Here is a 13,730-nt window from a genome sequence, read left to right on the forward strand (position 1 = left end):
CAGCAGGCAAACTATTTCAGCACAGAAATGTGAAGCCAGTGGAGTGAAACGCAGGTGAAGGCTAAAGGGGGGAGACGGGAAGAACGAAGTAGAAACTTCAAACCAACGGGAAGCCAGATCAGGATGACCTGTCTGGAAGGGGGTATGGCAGCATGACTCGCCAAACAAAAGGGTGATACGGTTCCAGGTCCAGGTGGCTTAAGGAAAGACGTGATTTAAAACAGACCTTTTAAAAGTGCAGATCACAAATTTTTCTCAGAGCTGAGAGATCGCAGACGCACCATGTCTTCCGTAAAGACAGGTCGTAGAAAAGATTATTGTCTCCTACGACCCCTAACAATGCTTGAAACACAGAGAGAAAGAAGACCAATTCTAAGCACGCGTGGTCCTGGGGATGTTTGGTTAATGTGCCATAGGACCTGCTGTTCACGGAAAACCTTTACTCGCCCCGTATCTTCTAGCCGTGCCTTATCTAACAGAGTAGACGCCAGTTATGCCGCCAGCTACCATTTTTTTTTTTTTTTCGGAGCTGGGGACCGAACCCAGGGCCTTGCGCTTCCTAGGTAAGCGCTCTACCACTGAGCTAAATCCCCAGCCCCCAGCTACCATTTTTAATGTTGTTGTTCCAAGTTGTGATGGGCTTTAGTTGAAAAGCAAACGCAGAATTTTGGAGACTTGACACAAACAAATAGATCACTTATATTTCATCTTAATTTGTTGACATGACATAGTGTGTTGAATGAATAAACTGTACTAATACAATAAGATTAATATTTTAATTTTGCTTTTTCTAGCGTGCCTATCAGGAAGTTTTTTTCTCGTGGCTCAGATGATCCTGCTGGGAACTACGCTATTCTATAAATCCACCTCTGCAGCCTACTGAGAGGGCAAGCTGTGTCTCGGGAACATGGGAAGGCATTTCAAAGGTGTAGAGTTGAGATAAAATTAAGGCAGATGCCTTTCTTATAGGAGTGCCAGAGTCAACAGCCAGCCAAACATTCAAGTCTTAGCCATGATTTAAAAAAAAAAAACAATTAAGAGGTTCTTCTCTGAAAAGAAGGGTTAGGGAAGCTGCCATCAATTGCACACATGGTGGACTCTGGAGAGTGATGGTTTAGTAAACTCAGAGAAAGAAAGAACTCAGTACAAATAAAGTCTTAGCCATGACAGAGTGTAGGGGGTAGGTCCCAGACATTCATAGAACGAAAAGCCAAATAATTATACAGAGGTGTTAGCATTCACTATACAGTGTGCTCTCTGTACCAGAAACTAATAATGCGTATGGGAACTCCACTGTCTGTGGACGGCCTTTGACAGAACTTTAATCATGTGCTAAGTGACACGGGAGTCATGGCCAGGTTGTTGATTGCTGCTATCTTTATTTTCTCAGCGACTCTGCCATTGGGGCTCAGATGTAACAAAGGCAGGCACTGAGTTACATTCTAACACACATGCTTTAAAAGACTCCGTGATCTGGGGAATAAAACTGATGCCTGAATATCACAACAGCTTACATAATAGGGAATATTGACCCATGGAGACAGAAGACAAATTTAGAGACAGTCGTAGGAAAATAAGCCTCAAACGGGAGATGATGAGGCCAGAAGTTGAGCGCAGTGTGGTCAACTCAAAGTGTGTGCAGGCTCTGTGCACACTGGTGCGTTGCCGGGAGTCAGTTCACTAGACATGAAGGAGCTGGTGGCTCAGCATGGATCCTGGCTTGACTGCGAGGTAGTCTATCATGCAGCAGTAAATTGAAAGGGTGCCTGGCTATTTCAATTCATACATCCAAGAGGTACAGAGGCATGAAGTGAATCCTCAAGCTGTGTTTGATGCCAGAGGAGTTCTGGTTGGAGAAACGTAACTGGAGCCCTGGGGTGTATGTGTGTTTGTGTGTGTGTGTGTGTGTGTGTGTGTGTGTGTGTGTGTAGAAGCTGGAATTTGATGCTCTTCAGGCCATGGCCCAAATTTGATTCCCAATTAGGCTGAACTATCCTGGTTTGATTTTAATGCCTCTGAAAACACATGAGTGAATTACCCAGAAAACAGTCACCAAAGTGACCAACAAGACAAAATTATGTCTGCTCAGGGCTAATAATTAAAGTTACTATGAGACATATCTGAGTGGAGCGCTTTAGCAATCCAGTGCATAAAGGGTTCTGACAAGAAAGCCCTGTCCTCTGTCTTATGAGTGTACAGGAGCATGTATGTACACATACACACACACACACACACACACACGTGGACACACATGGACACACATGTACACAGATACACATATGTGCACACACAGACACAGACACAGATGTGTGTGTACACATATGCATACATGCATATAAATGTATGCCCCCACAGACACATACACACACACACGTGCATGCACATACATCAAAGAGGAATAGAGAACTATTAAGTAATGTCTGGACAACAAAGACAACAGAACTTTTAGCAAACCATCATTAAAAGCTCTGTGATTTCTGTCCCAGGAGCACAGTGAAGAAACCCCAAAAGGTGCTTTCCACAGCCTGCGAGTCCCATTAAAACACACAAATGGTCTTTTAGGGAACTATTGACAAATGTCCTTAAGTACAACCATTCTTCATAAATTTCCATTTTGTGGAGACAAGGATTTCACACGTCAGTGTAAATGGAAAAAGTAGAAAAGCAGCCCGGAGAGAAGGAAGAGCAGGAGCAGGACCTCTCAGTGTGTCAGGATATGTAGGAGGATGTGCGGGAGGGCGTGATGACCGTAATAAGAAAGAGAGGAAGGAAGCTGTCATCTGTCTTAGAAGCGAGCTTGCTGGGCAGAGAAGTGGAGTCTAGGAACTCTGTGTGTTCTCTCAGCTATGAATCTACTGCTTCAGGACGGGAGAGGAGCAGCCTCCACCTCTCGTTCTTCAATGCCTTGCACATACTTGAGGGCGGCAACCTGAGCTGCTTCTTTTCCTGAAAGTGGTATCTTTGGAACCAGTGGCCACCTTAGATGATGAAACTATAGGTGGATGTTGTGGCATGAAGACTAACGGATTCTCTAGATGACGTGGCTGGGAAAACTGACCCCAAAATTCCTCTTCCCAAGAAATCCTAGAGACAGTGTAAGCAGGTGTTGGTGTGTTTCCACCAGTCACATGTCAGTGATCAAGGAGGCAAGAGAGTACTGGAAGCCAAGAGGGGTCTTGGTGCCTTCTGATGACAAAGCAAAGAAAGAGAGTCACAAGGACTTCCTCGGATCATGAGAAGCTCATGGATCCCAAATGGCCCAGTCAGAGTAAAGAATGACTCTGGCTTCATGTTTGAGGTGCCCGTCTTTTGTATTTGCCCAACAGATCTCGTTTTAAGACCATACTACAGCACCTCTGACGTTTCCCCAGGCGACCCACGTTTTTCTCCTCTTCAGTCCGTGTGCGTTGTAGGGCTGACTACGTCGTCCGTTTCCACAGATGAATGTGTGGCTCGTGTCCGGGTAACCAGAATATTTCATTATGACATAACTCAAGACAAGCCAATGGAAAGATCCACCTTTCCTACCGCCTGAGGTGAACCTGTCTGAAGATGAAGTCGGTGTGACGAAGAGCCAGCCAGGAGATGAGACGGAGAGCAGAAGGAGGCACTGGCTGGCTTTCGGAAGCCACTGGTGCCTGAAGCAAGGTTAATAGTGGCAAGGCTTTCTAGCAGTGTGGCATTCTCTTAGAGCACTGTCCCTGTTCCTTCTGGTTAGGTCATTCTGACTTGGGTTTCCAAGGATCTCTGTGTTCTTTCTTGGCAGGTCAATTATGAGGTCTGAGGTTTGCTTGCCTTTCCCTGAAGTCAAAACTCTCCTGGGAATCCAGTTTCCTACCCCTGCTTATTCCCTGACATTAAACTTTTATTTGTATAGATAAGAAAATGCTTCCTTTCCTCGCATACAAAATTCACTCCTTTGTACTTTTTTTTAAAGAAGTGTTGTCTCGTATTAAGTTTCCTCAGGCTGGCTTGCCGGAGCACACATGGAACTTAACCATGGCCACGATGAACACAGGATGGGCTCAAGTCCCAGCCCTGACATTAAGTGACGTCCACGCAAGCTGTTTGACCTTGGGTGGACCGCCATCAGTCTCTGGATCTCTGGGTTTTTCTTTGTTAGTTTGCTTTTTCCTTTCAGGTGCTGGATCCCCAGGCAGTGGAGTTACAAACAATTGTGAGTCACCACGTAGCTGCTGGAGATGGAGCACAGGTCCTCCGCAACAGCAGCCAGGGCTCTGAACCGCTGAGCCTCCTCAAGCCCTCTGGATTTCTGTTTGTTTCTTAAATGTTAGCCAAAGAGCATTCGCAACGGCAGTCTGTACCTACATCGTAGCCACTCATGCAGACTTCCCGTTCCCTTTTGAGACAGGGTCTCATGTCGACCACTTGCTTTCCAAGTCACTGCATAGCTGAAGGGGGACTGATCTGGGCCCTTCTACTGCCTGCATCTGCCAAGAGCTAGGATTGCTAAGTGCATGCCACCAGACATAGCTTATTCAACCATTTCCAAAATGGTTTCTCATGACGTTAGGTTCTTAATATTATACGTCACCTTTACAGTTTCCTTCAGCTGTGGCCAGCAGTGTTTCATGCAGACACTTTGTTGTCTAGAGGTAAATGCTGGTGACGGTCAACTCTAGCGCATCAGAATTCTTCTATTCCCATGGTCTGCTCCCTTCCAGTCCCATACTATCATCTCCTCATTCATTCAATAAGCATTTTCTTTTGGGCATCATACTGCTTATTAGGCAACGTACTCAAAGTCATGGCTCCCCCATGGACACTATGCAATGTCACTCACTGAGTAAACACACTCATACGTAATTTTAAATCCTTGACAATGCTGTAAAGGCCAACTCAAGATGCCTTGGGCAGCATGCAGCACGGAGGTCTGGTTGGGGGACAAGAAAGGACCAGCCTTCCAAAGGGACAACTTGAGCTGAGACACTGTGAGCTGCAGTTGCCTGCCCTGGGGGGTTCGGTAAGGACTGGGCACTGTGGCCGATGCTGCGCTGGGCCTGGGTGAAAGCAGTTTGTAAGTTAGCGCTTCCTAACTCTCGGTGGGGGGAAATGCCATTACTTCCTCTGTGGGAAGGAAGGGATTGAAATACTCTGAAAGTATAAAATTCAAGTCCGCCCTCAGCACCGTGTCTGCTGAACCCACCCAGCAGCCAAGACTCCTCTACCTGTGCCTGTCTCCAGCTCTTTTAACCGAATACCTTGAGAGACTCGCTTGGCTTCCCCCGGGGTCTTAGATTTCTCGTCCATAAAACACGAGGCTAGGGTTTTATGTGTATGAATTTAAAAGTCTCCCTCAGATTCAGCACTCCTTGATTCTAGAAATAAACCGGAGTTAGCCAGGGAGGGGCACAGATCCTACAGAGCAGACTTGCAGCTTTAATTGAAACCCCCTCCCACCAAAAAAATCATCTTGCATTCCTAGTACCAAAAAAAGGTTGTAGGAAGGGTAGTTATTGAAATGCATGTTGGGTGGAGCCAAAAATAGCTGATGCATCCATGGTTAATGCAGGGAGACTGTGATGGAGCGTTTCCTTGGCAACTGAGTAACCCAAAGGTAAGGTAAGTGGATCTGATCAAAGACTGGTTTCTTCACTTCTCTCCTATGTATGTATGTATGTATGTATGTATGTATGTATGTATGTATGTTTATTACTATTACTATTATTATTATTATTATCATTATTATTTGTAAAGAGGAAAATGGTTCACAAATCCAAATAACACAGAAGAAAGCAATCCAGCTGGATCCAAACAAGCAGATGCTCTAGCAGGAGAGGGAGGTGCTGTCCGCATGCGTGCCCTTGAAGGCCCGGCCCGCACGTGGCCCGGAACACTGGGTCCTTCAGGCTCCTCAAGTGTTCGGGAGCATCAACACCAGAATTCACCTGAGTCTGACATCTGTCAATCTGCACAGACAGCTTTCGATTGCAAACCAAACTCAGCCCTTTCCAGAGAGAGGAAAAGCACAAAGGCTGCAGTTTCTTAGCATGCATACATAGTCAATGCTGCAGGGGTTGCTAGGCAACAGCAGAAAGGCTGTCAAGCATCCCTGGGTGCATCCAATGGAATAGGAGTAACCCAAGCTACTCCAGCTATGTGAGAGGCTGCGCGGTCCTGGAAGATGTGTTCAGTTTGACACTGCTTTAAAAAAAAAAGAAACAAAACACAAAACACAAATCATTTTGTTACGGTCAGAGAGGAATGATGGACATTTTCCTCTGAGATTAATTTAGTTCTGAATAATTTTCAGTTGGACCAAAGCCCTGGACATGAGTACACCTAGGTTGCTGAGAGCTCTGTGCAAGGTCTGCAAATTATTCCGACCTGATTCACCCCGGAGCTCAGGAGGATACAACCTCTGCATTCCAGAGAGCTGACTGGTCCCCTGACAGAAGCTTGAGTTACAGTAGGGTAAGCTTCTGCTGTAACAAACACTCTTACTCAAGGTCACTGCTATGAAGCTCCTCAGGGCTGTGGTCACGAAGCAAGAGCAGTATTTTAATCTACAGTTCCTTTGTTCTTCTTCTCTGAGATGGCGATCTCATTTTGACTCCAAGAAGACTGGCAAAGAGAGGTCAGGATCTGACAAAGGGTCAGGTACCCCTTCCCCGCCACGCCTCACCCACGACACTGTTTAACGAGCAAACATTTATCCCAGATCATTAATTTGTAGAAACGTTCTTGGTAAAACCTGAAGGTAACATGAGAGAACGGGTGCTAGGTGATTCAAAGAATGTGAGCTCGAGTTGGAACTTTGGAGGAGGGACTGATGGGCATCATTAATGAGGTATAGGCAGAAAGCCGGGTGTGCTAGGGACAGAAATGCAAGATGGTATATGGTCATATGGTCTTCTAAAGCCAGTCAAGGTGGGGCAGGGGCAGGTGAGGCCCTACAGAAGCATCATTACCATCTGTTCATCCCTAGTTGTTAGTAGACTGGGCCACTTTGGTATTGTGTTTCCTCAAAGGGATGTGAATGTGCAATTTCAAATGTCCCAGATTTGACTACACAGTGCCTTTCGTTAAGGGCATTGCCCAGGGCAGGGATGAGAGGCTACAGTTACAGAGAACTGTCCTGGATGATGGCCACATGCCTGGCCAGGGTCTCTCAGCTATTCCCATGTTGTACCTCGAATCCCCTGATCATCCAGTATTCTCACATATGTACCCCACTGTAAAGTGAACTCAGTCTGAGGCCTTGACTAGGCTTCCTGAGTGGCCTCCAAATAGAGTTTAAAACATGGACCAAACTTGGACACACGTCTCCAATTTTTCTGGTTTGACAGAGATGACCTGGGTATGTCTTCCAGCCTGAACACGTGTTCATCTATAAGACTGCAGAGATAACACCACCTTTGTTCTCACTTATCCCTGAAGGTAAAGGAGATTAAAGACAAAAAAAAAAAAAAAAAAAAAAGCAGAAACTAGAGATAAGACACTGCTGCATGCCCTGAATATGGGATGCTAAAAAATTAGGGGAACTCTGTCAAGAGATGGAAGGAAGGAGGCAGGAAGAAGAAGGGAATTAATCACCTCCAGCCACCACTGGTCAGTCCTTTTTGGGGCAGCTTCTAAACCACCCTCACGGCCCTTTCGAGTAGCTCTCTCCTCACCCTCTCCTTTCTCAAGCCCCCATCCACTTTCCTCTGTTGCAGAGATGATGTGCATTTGTCGGACGGACAATTCCTAGAACCATCGATTCTTTACTCATCGAAAGCTGTAGCTCTTAAGGGAGTTTATAAGCATCACGGCATTCTGGATAGGGCTTGTTAAAAATGTTCAGATCACGAGGAAAGAAAATGCACCATGTTTCTAGCTGGAATAACTTTATCGAAACTGTCTGGTTTTTTAAAAAATGGATGACTTTGAGAATAATTTTATTCTTTAGCCATCTCTCCATGGGTGTATAATAAAGCTTCGTATTATAGTGGGGTATGCACCTGATTTCTTTTTTTTTTTTTTTTTGGTTCTTTTTTTCGGAGCTGGGGACCGAACCCAGGGCCTTGTGCTTCCTAGGCAAGCGCTCTACCACTGAGCTAAATCCCCAACCCATGCACCTGATTTCTTAAGGGAATAAAATGTCGTCTAGGTTGTAATGACAAATAAATATGATTCATGCAAATGGTCCCCGCTTGGCAGAAACACAATTCAACAACAACAATAACCCAGCCATCTTTCATTAACCTAAGAGGCTAAGTTTTATTACATTAGCCACATCCACATTCATTTGACGCTTAACTCATTTTACAATCGTATGACCTTTCAAATGTTTGGTATCCACGAATCAAAAATACTTTGGCGAGTTTTCAAAAAGAAATTTTATAATGCGTGTTTCAAAGATCTGCCCGAGTCTACTGAGGCATTTTTATTGAGCTCTACGAAGCTCAACGGAAGGTATCCTTTTCAATGTTATCGCTTACCTTATTGAAACATGGGGTTTTTAAGTGTGTGGGAGCATAATGGTGATGAAGGATTTTCAGATTTATTTTGCAGAAACCCTATATTATTTATGGTGGTGAAATCTATAGGAGATGCCACCCGACTCTTGGTGAAGCCATGTCTAAGCTGTTAAAAGAGAAACCATCCTGTACCTTCAGACAGTTGGAAGGGACACGTGTGGCTGGTCTGTAGGAAAGATCAGTGCAATAGGGTCAACAATCCTTCCTTCTAGAATCTAGAAAATGCGAGAGTCCCATGTGGGAGAGTCGCCAGCTTCCGGAGTCTGGAGAGAGAGGCTTGCACTGTAGCTTGCCTGACTGAATTCTCTATGATCCCATTGACCTGGATCTAGAATTTTCTAAGTATAGCTTTGAAAGGTAGCCTGGAGCTAATTGTGGCCTACAAATTGAAGGGCCCCCACCGCGCCTCCCACCAGAAGCACTTCTGATGGACAGTTGGATGTGCCCCCAGTGCCCTTCTGCCTGCTCATTTAAGCCGAAGAATCGAAACACACGTGTCCCTTGGCAGACATAATGTGCTCCCGGACCGGTTTCTAAAATAAAACAAAATCAAACCCCCCCACATTTAGCGGACCACAAACAAGGAGATATTCTGGAATGTTCTCTTACCTTCACGGCCACCAGGATCTTATCCTGCTCGGGGCAGAGGTTATAGCACTCCGCTAGGAAAACTTTCCCAAAGGCTCCTTCTCCAAGCTCCCTCTTCAGAACGATGTTGTGTCTCTTGATGTGCTGAACAACTGTAAAACAGAGATACCCGTCACTCAACAGCATCCACAGGATTGTCCACCGGTGTGGCGGGCCACTTCCCTCCCTTCTGCTGCTTTGCACTGCTCTGTGGAAGAACAGCAGCATCTGCACCTGTGGTGGACATCGCGGGACCACAGCTCCTCTGTAGACGCAACTTTTCATAAGATCTGAGTGGCCATCAAAGTTGTGATTGGATGGGAATTATCCTCCCTGATAATCCGTGGGATTCTGGTCTCCGAGAACCTCTGAGCAACACTGGTCATGGGTATAAGGATGCCTATTAGCATCCCGTGGGCTAGGAGCACACTGTGTAGCGGAGGAGGAGACTGTGCTCTATGGGAGAATGCTCTGTTAAGTCAAGGAGAATCCACCATTGACTTAGACCCGAGATTTAGCCCCTTGGCTGTCACTTACTGGTTGGAAACCAGTTGCCACTTGATTCTCTTTATATGCCAGTAAGTTTCCAGGAAGCATCTAACTTTTTTATTTTTACGTCTGATTAACACCTTAAATGTTTTTTCCAAGTAGGAGGGAAAGCTGGCAGAAGGGTAGTCAATACCACAACTAGTTTCATTGTCTTCCAAACTACAGCTGAGAAGAGTTTTCCCCTGTTGAAACCGAGAGAAGGAAGGAGATCGATCTTTCCCTCAGGGAATGGGCTTCTGGCATTTGTTGACTTCGTTGTGATTTGGGGCATCTGAAAATATCCTTTGCCAATATGTTACCTCCAGATACAGTAAATGTCTCTTTTATACATTGGGCCACAAGGATTTTGTGAATATATTCCTGACCAGGCCTCAGTATATTCTGCATACTGAACTGGTGCTGTATGAATATCAGTGGAAGATCTTGTTTCCCAAGTCTGATGACTGCTCAGTTAACTGTCGAAAACCTACTAAGTACAGAAGCCACAGAGCAGCCCTGTTCTCTGGAAATCAATGAATGAAAATCCAGGAATGGGGGAAAAGAAACAACAACAACAACAACAACAACAACAACAACAGAACAAAACAAAACAAAACAAAACGCAATCTGAAGTTCCCACTCTATTGAACTAGTAAGAAAGTCTTACATTTTCTTCCGGGGAAAGCATCAGGGATTGTCCTAACGTGCTCTGCTTTCTGTCTCTCTTAGACAAGCCAGGAAGTTCTGCCCATCAAGCCTGTCAGCCCAACAGAGCCTCTCTTCCAGCCATAGCTCAATCCTTTAAATTCCTGTGTGACTCTTGGATCAGTGTCTGCAACTCCACAAAACCCCACAAGCACTCAGGCTTTGTAGCCTTCTCAGGTGAAGGCCATACCCAGCCCTGGCTTCTCCCAGCAGGTTGACACCCTCACTCTGCTTCATGGTTCTCCAGGTACACCCACAGCTACTCTAAACTTTCTCTGAGATCCACCAGCCTGCATCCTCTCTGCCCAGTCCTTACTGACATCTTGGATTCTATGATCACCCAACAGAACACCTGGCCCCCAGGATCTCTCTTGGGTCTCCTGAAAACTCCCATCTCAGAGCTCCATCAATGGAGAGATCCAGGAACTTGCCCAAACCCCACACATACCCCAGGCTGTTGTGTGTCTGCCCCCAGAGTCCACAGGCATAGAGGAGAGACTTGGCTTGGTTGTTGGTAAGGCTCTAGGCTGAATGTTCCTGGGACAGAGAGAGCCTCTCAGGGAGGAAAGTGCTTCACCTGGGTTTCATTTTCCTTTCAGCTCATTCTCTTACATGGGACAATAACCAATTGCTTCATTTCCCTTAAAATTTCCCAAGTTGGGTGAGCTCAGGGACTCCAGGATGAGTAAGTGCCCATCCTGTAAGCAGGAGAAAGCCTCGCCCCCTCCCTTCCTCTGAAATCAGTTACCCTCAGCGTTTCACTTTGGAGCCTTGGGTAAAATCACTGCAAAGTCAACATTAAGAGAGGGTTGGCGAGATGCCCCCAGAGGCTAAGGACAAGTTGAAGTGGACGCCTGCAACCACGTGATGGAAGGAAAGAACTGACTCCTTAATGTTGTCCTCTGACCTACACACACACACACACACACACACACACACACACACATGCACGCACGCACAAGTAAATTCATAAATAAATGTAAAAATAAAAATGATTAATATTCTCAGTTCCCCCATAAATTGCTTTCTCTCTTTGAAGGAGAACTCAAGTCAATAGTTGGCTTTTCGAAGTTCCATGGAAAAAAGTTTCTTTGAAATGTATCCAGTTTCTATGCCCCCACTCCCTGGTCCCCAAGGAGATATCACTGATGGAATTTTCCAGACTGGAAATTCGGTGTCCTTGGTCATTTGCCTCATGGGCAGTAGAAAGGAGCCGATTTTTGGTATTATATTGCAGTCATATTACCGTCGACGAGAATAATGCATCAGGCCACAAAGTGGTTGCCCCAGTTTAGCTTGCCGCCTTCCTCAGAACGCTAAAACTCAATTCTGGCTATAGATTCTCCCGAGAAGTAAAAATATTATGCACTACGAAGGCAATAAAGTATCAATCCATGTCTGTATCCATTATTACTGAATCTAAAACTAATAAAGATATAAATAACTATAGCCCTGTCCACTTAAGGTCTCAAGCAGGAAATGCATCTTTCCCATTTCCAGGATAATGACATTTTGTAGAAACCTTGGCCCCATGGACACAGCCTGCACAGAACGTGGGTCTTAAAATGAACACCATTGAGTGCCTTACTTATGCCTGAACTAAGTAACCTGACGTTTCTCTCTGTCTCTCTGTCTCTCTCTGTATCTCTCTGTCTCTCTGTATCTCTCTGTCTCTCTGTCTCTCTCTGTTTCTGTCTCTCTGTCTCTCTGTCTCTCTGTTTCTCTCTGCCTCTGTCTGTCTCTGTATCTCTGTCTCTGTCTCTCTGTCTCTCTGTATCTCTGTCTCTCTGTCTCTCTCTGTTTCTGTCTCTCTGTATCTCTGTCTCTCTGTATCTCTCTGTCTCTGTATCTCTGTCTCTGTCTCTCTGTCTCTCTGTATCTCTCTGTCTCTGTCTGTCTCTCTCTGTCTGTCTGTCTCTGTATCTCTGTCTCTGTCTGTCTCTGTCTCTCTGTCTGTCTGTCTCTGTCTCTGTCTGTCTCTGTCTCTGTCTCTGTCTCTGTCTCTCTCTCTCTCTCGTATTTATAGGTCTCAGGAAAAAGATGCCAAACAGGAGTGGGGCTTGCATTACGGACACGCTAACCCTCCTGGTTCTCAGGTCCTCGGTGCTGAGCTGCCGGGCAGCAGAATCTGTAGACTCAACGTTGAAGCAGGAGGCAGCTGTGTCACTGTCAAGACCACCCCTTGCTGACATAGAAGCAAAGTGGACATAGCACAGTGACTACCCTCTCTACTAGACCTACTTCAGACCTCCACACTGGTTTGTAAGGGTCTGAACATCCCATAATGAACAATTTTATTGTATTAGGAAACTGCCCCAAACAAACATGGAACTACCACAGAGTGAGGTGGGCCCACAGCACATCTATTTTACAGATGATGTCACAGTTAATCGACTCCCGCCCGTGAGGTCACGGAGAACCCACTCGCTTGTGGATTTCCAAGCATGGATCCTACTGACAAGAGGGAAGAGGCGCCCGCCACATGCTGACTGCTATCCTGGGCCAGAGGATGGGTGGAGACTTAGGACAGTCATCATTCTTTGTGACAGTCCTCCAGGGCACTCTTACCTCCACTTTCACATTCAACGGAAAGAAAGGGTCCTGACAAGCTACATAACTCATCCGAGAGTCTACGGTTCTGAACGGGACGGCCCGCATTCGTTTTCACCATGACACTGTCTGCCTCCAGTCTTCTCATGAGAAACGAACTGAAGGAAAGAGCGCAGGTTTTGCTCCGCCAGCTTGCGGAATCACAGACCTACTTTCGTCAATCTAATTCAACAAACTTATTAAACACCTGCCACTAGGCATTTCCCTGGCACCAAGAAGGAGGATGAGTACATTTTCCTTGTTTGTAAGGAGCTCGCAGGCTACAGGTGTGGATGACTATGGTGCTGTTCTGGCTGGCTGTGTGTGTCAACTTGACAGAAGCTGGAGTTAGCACAGAGAAAGGAGTTTCAATTGAGGAAATGCCTCCATGAGACCCAGCTGTAAGGCATCTTCTCAATCAGTGATCAAGGGGGGAGGGCCCAGTCCATTGTGGGTGGTGCCATCCCTGGGCTGGTGGTCTTGAGTTCTATAACAGAGCAGGCTAAGCAAACCAGGGGAAGCAAGCCAGTGAGTAACATCCCCCCATGACCTCTGCATCAGCTCCTGCTTCCTGACCTGCTTGAGCTCCAGTTCTAACTTCCTTTGGTGATGAACAGCAATGTGGAAGTGTAAGCTGAATAAACCCTTTCCTCCCCAACTTGCTTCTTGGTCATGATGTCTGTGCAGGAACAGAAACCCTGACTAAGATGGGTGCCGTCAACCTAGAGCACTGCTTTGTTCACGAAGCACTCGACTAAAACTCAAGGAACGAATCAGGTGAAATGGGATCAAAAGCTT

At 46.0% G+C, this 13,730-nt stretch overlaps 1 protein-coding gene across 2 annotated transcripts in view; it reads right to left on the reverse strand.

The window, feature by feature from the left end:
- The window catches only part of Ntrk2 (neurotrophic receptor tyrosine kinase 2), a 314,011-nt gene that overhangs the window by 72,698 nt on the left and 227,583 nt on the right, over window positions 1–13,730 (reverse strand). For both annotated transcript variants that reach the window (XM_087589797.1, NM_012731.3), the window contains 1 exon segment: window positions 9,093–9,223. In XM_087589797.1, the coding sequence (XP_087445923.1) occupies window positions 9,093–9,223 (131 nt within the window).

The sequence above is a fragment of the Rattus norvegicus genome, chromosome 17 (genome assembly GCF_021556685.1).
Source record: "Rattus norvegicus strain SHRSP/BbbUtx chromosome 17, alternate assembly SHRSP_T2T, whole genome shotgun sequence".
In the NCBI taxonomy this organism is placed as follows: Eukaryota; Metazoa; Chordata; class Mammalia; order Rodentia; family Muridae; genus Rattus; species Rattus norvegicus.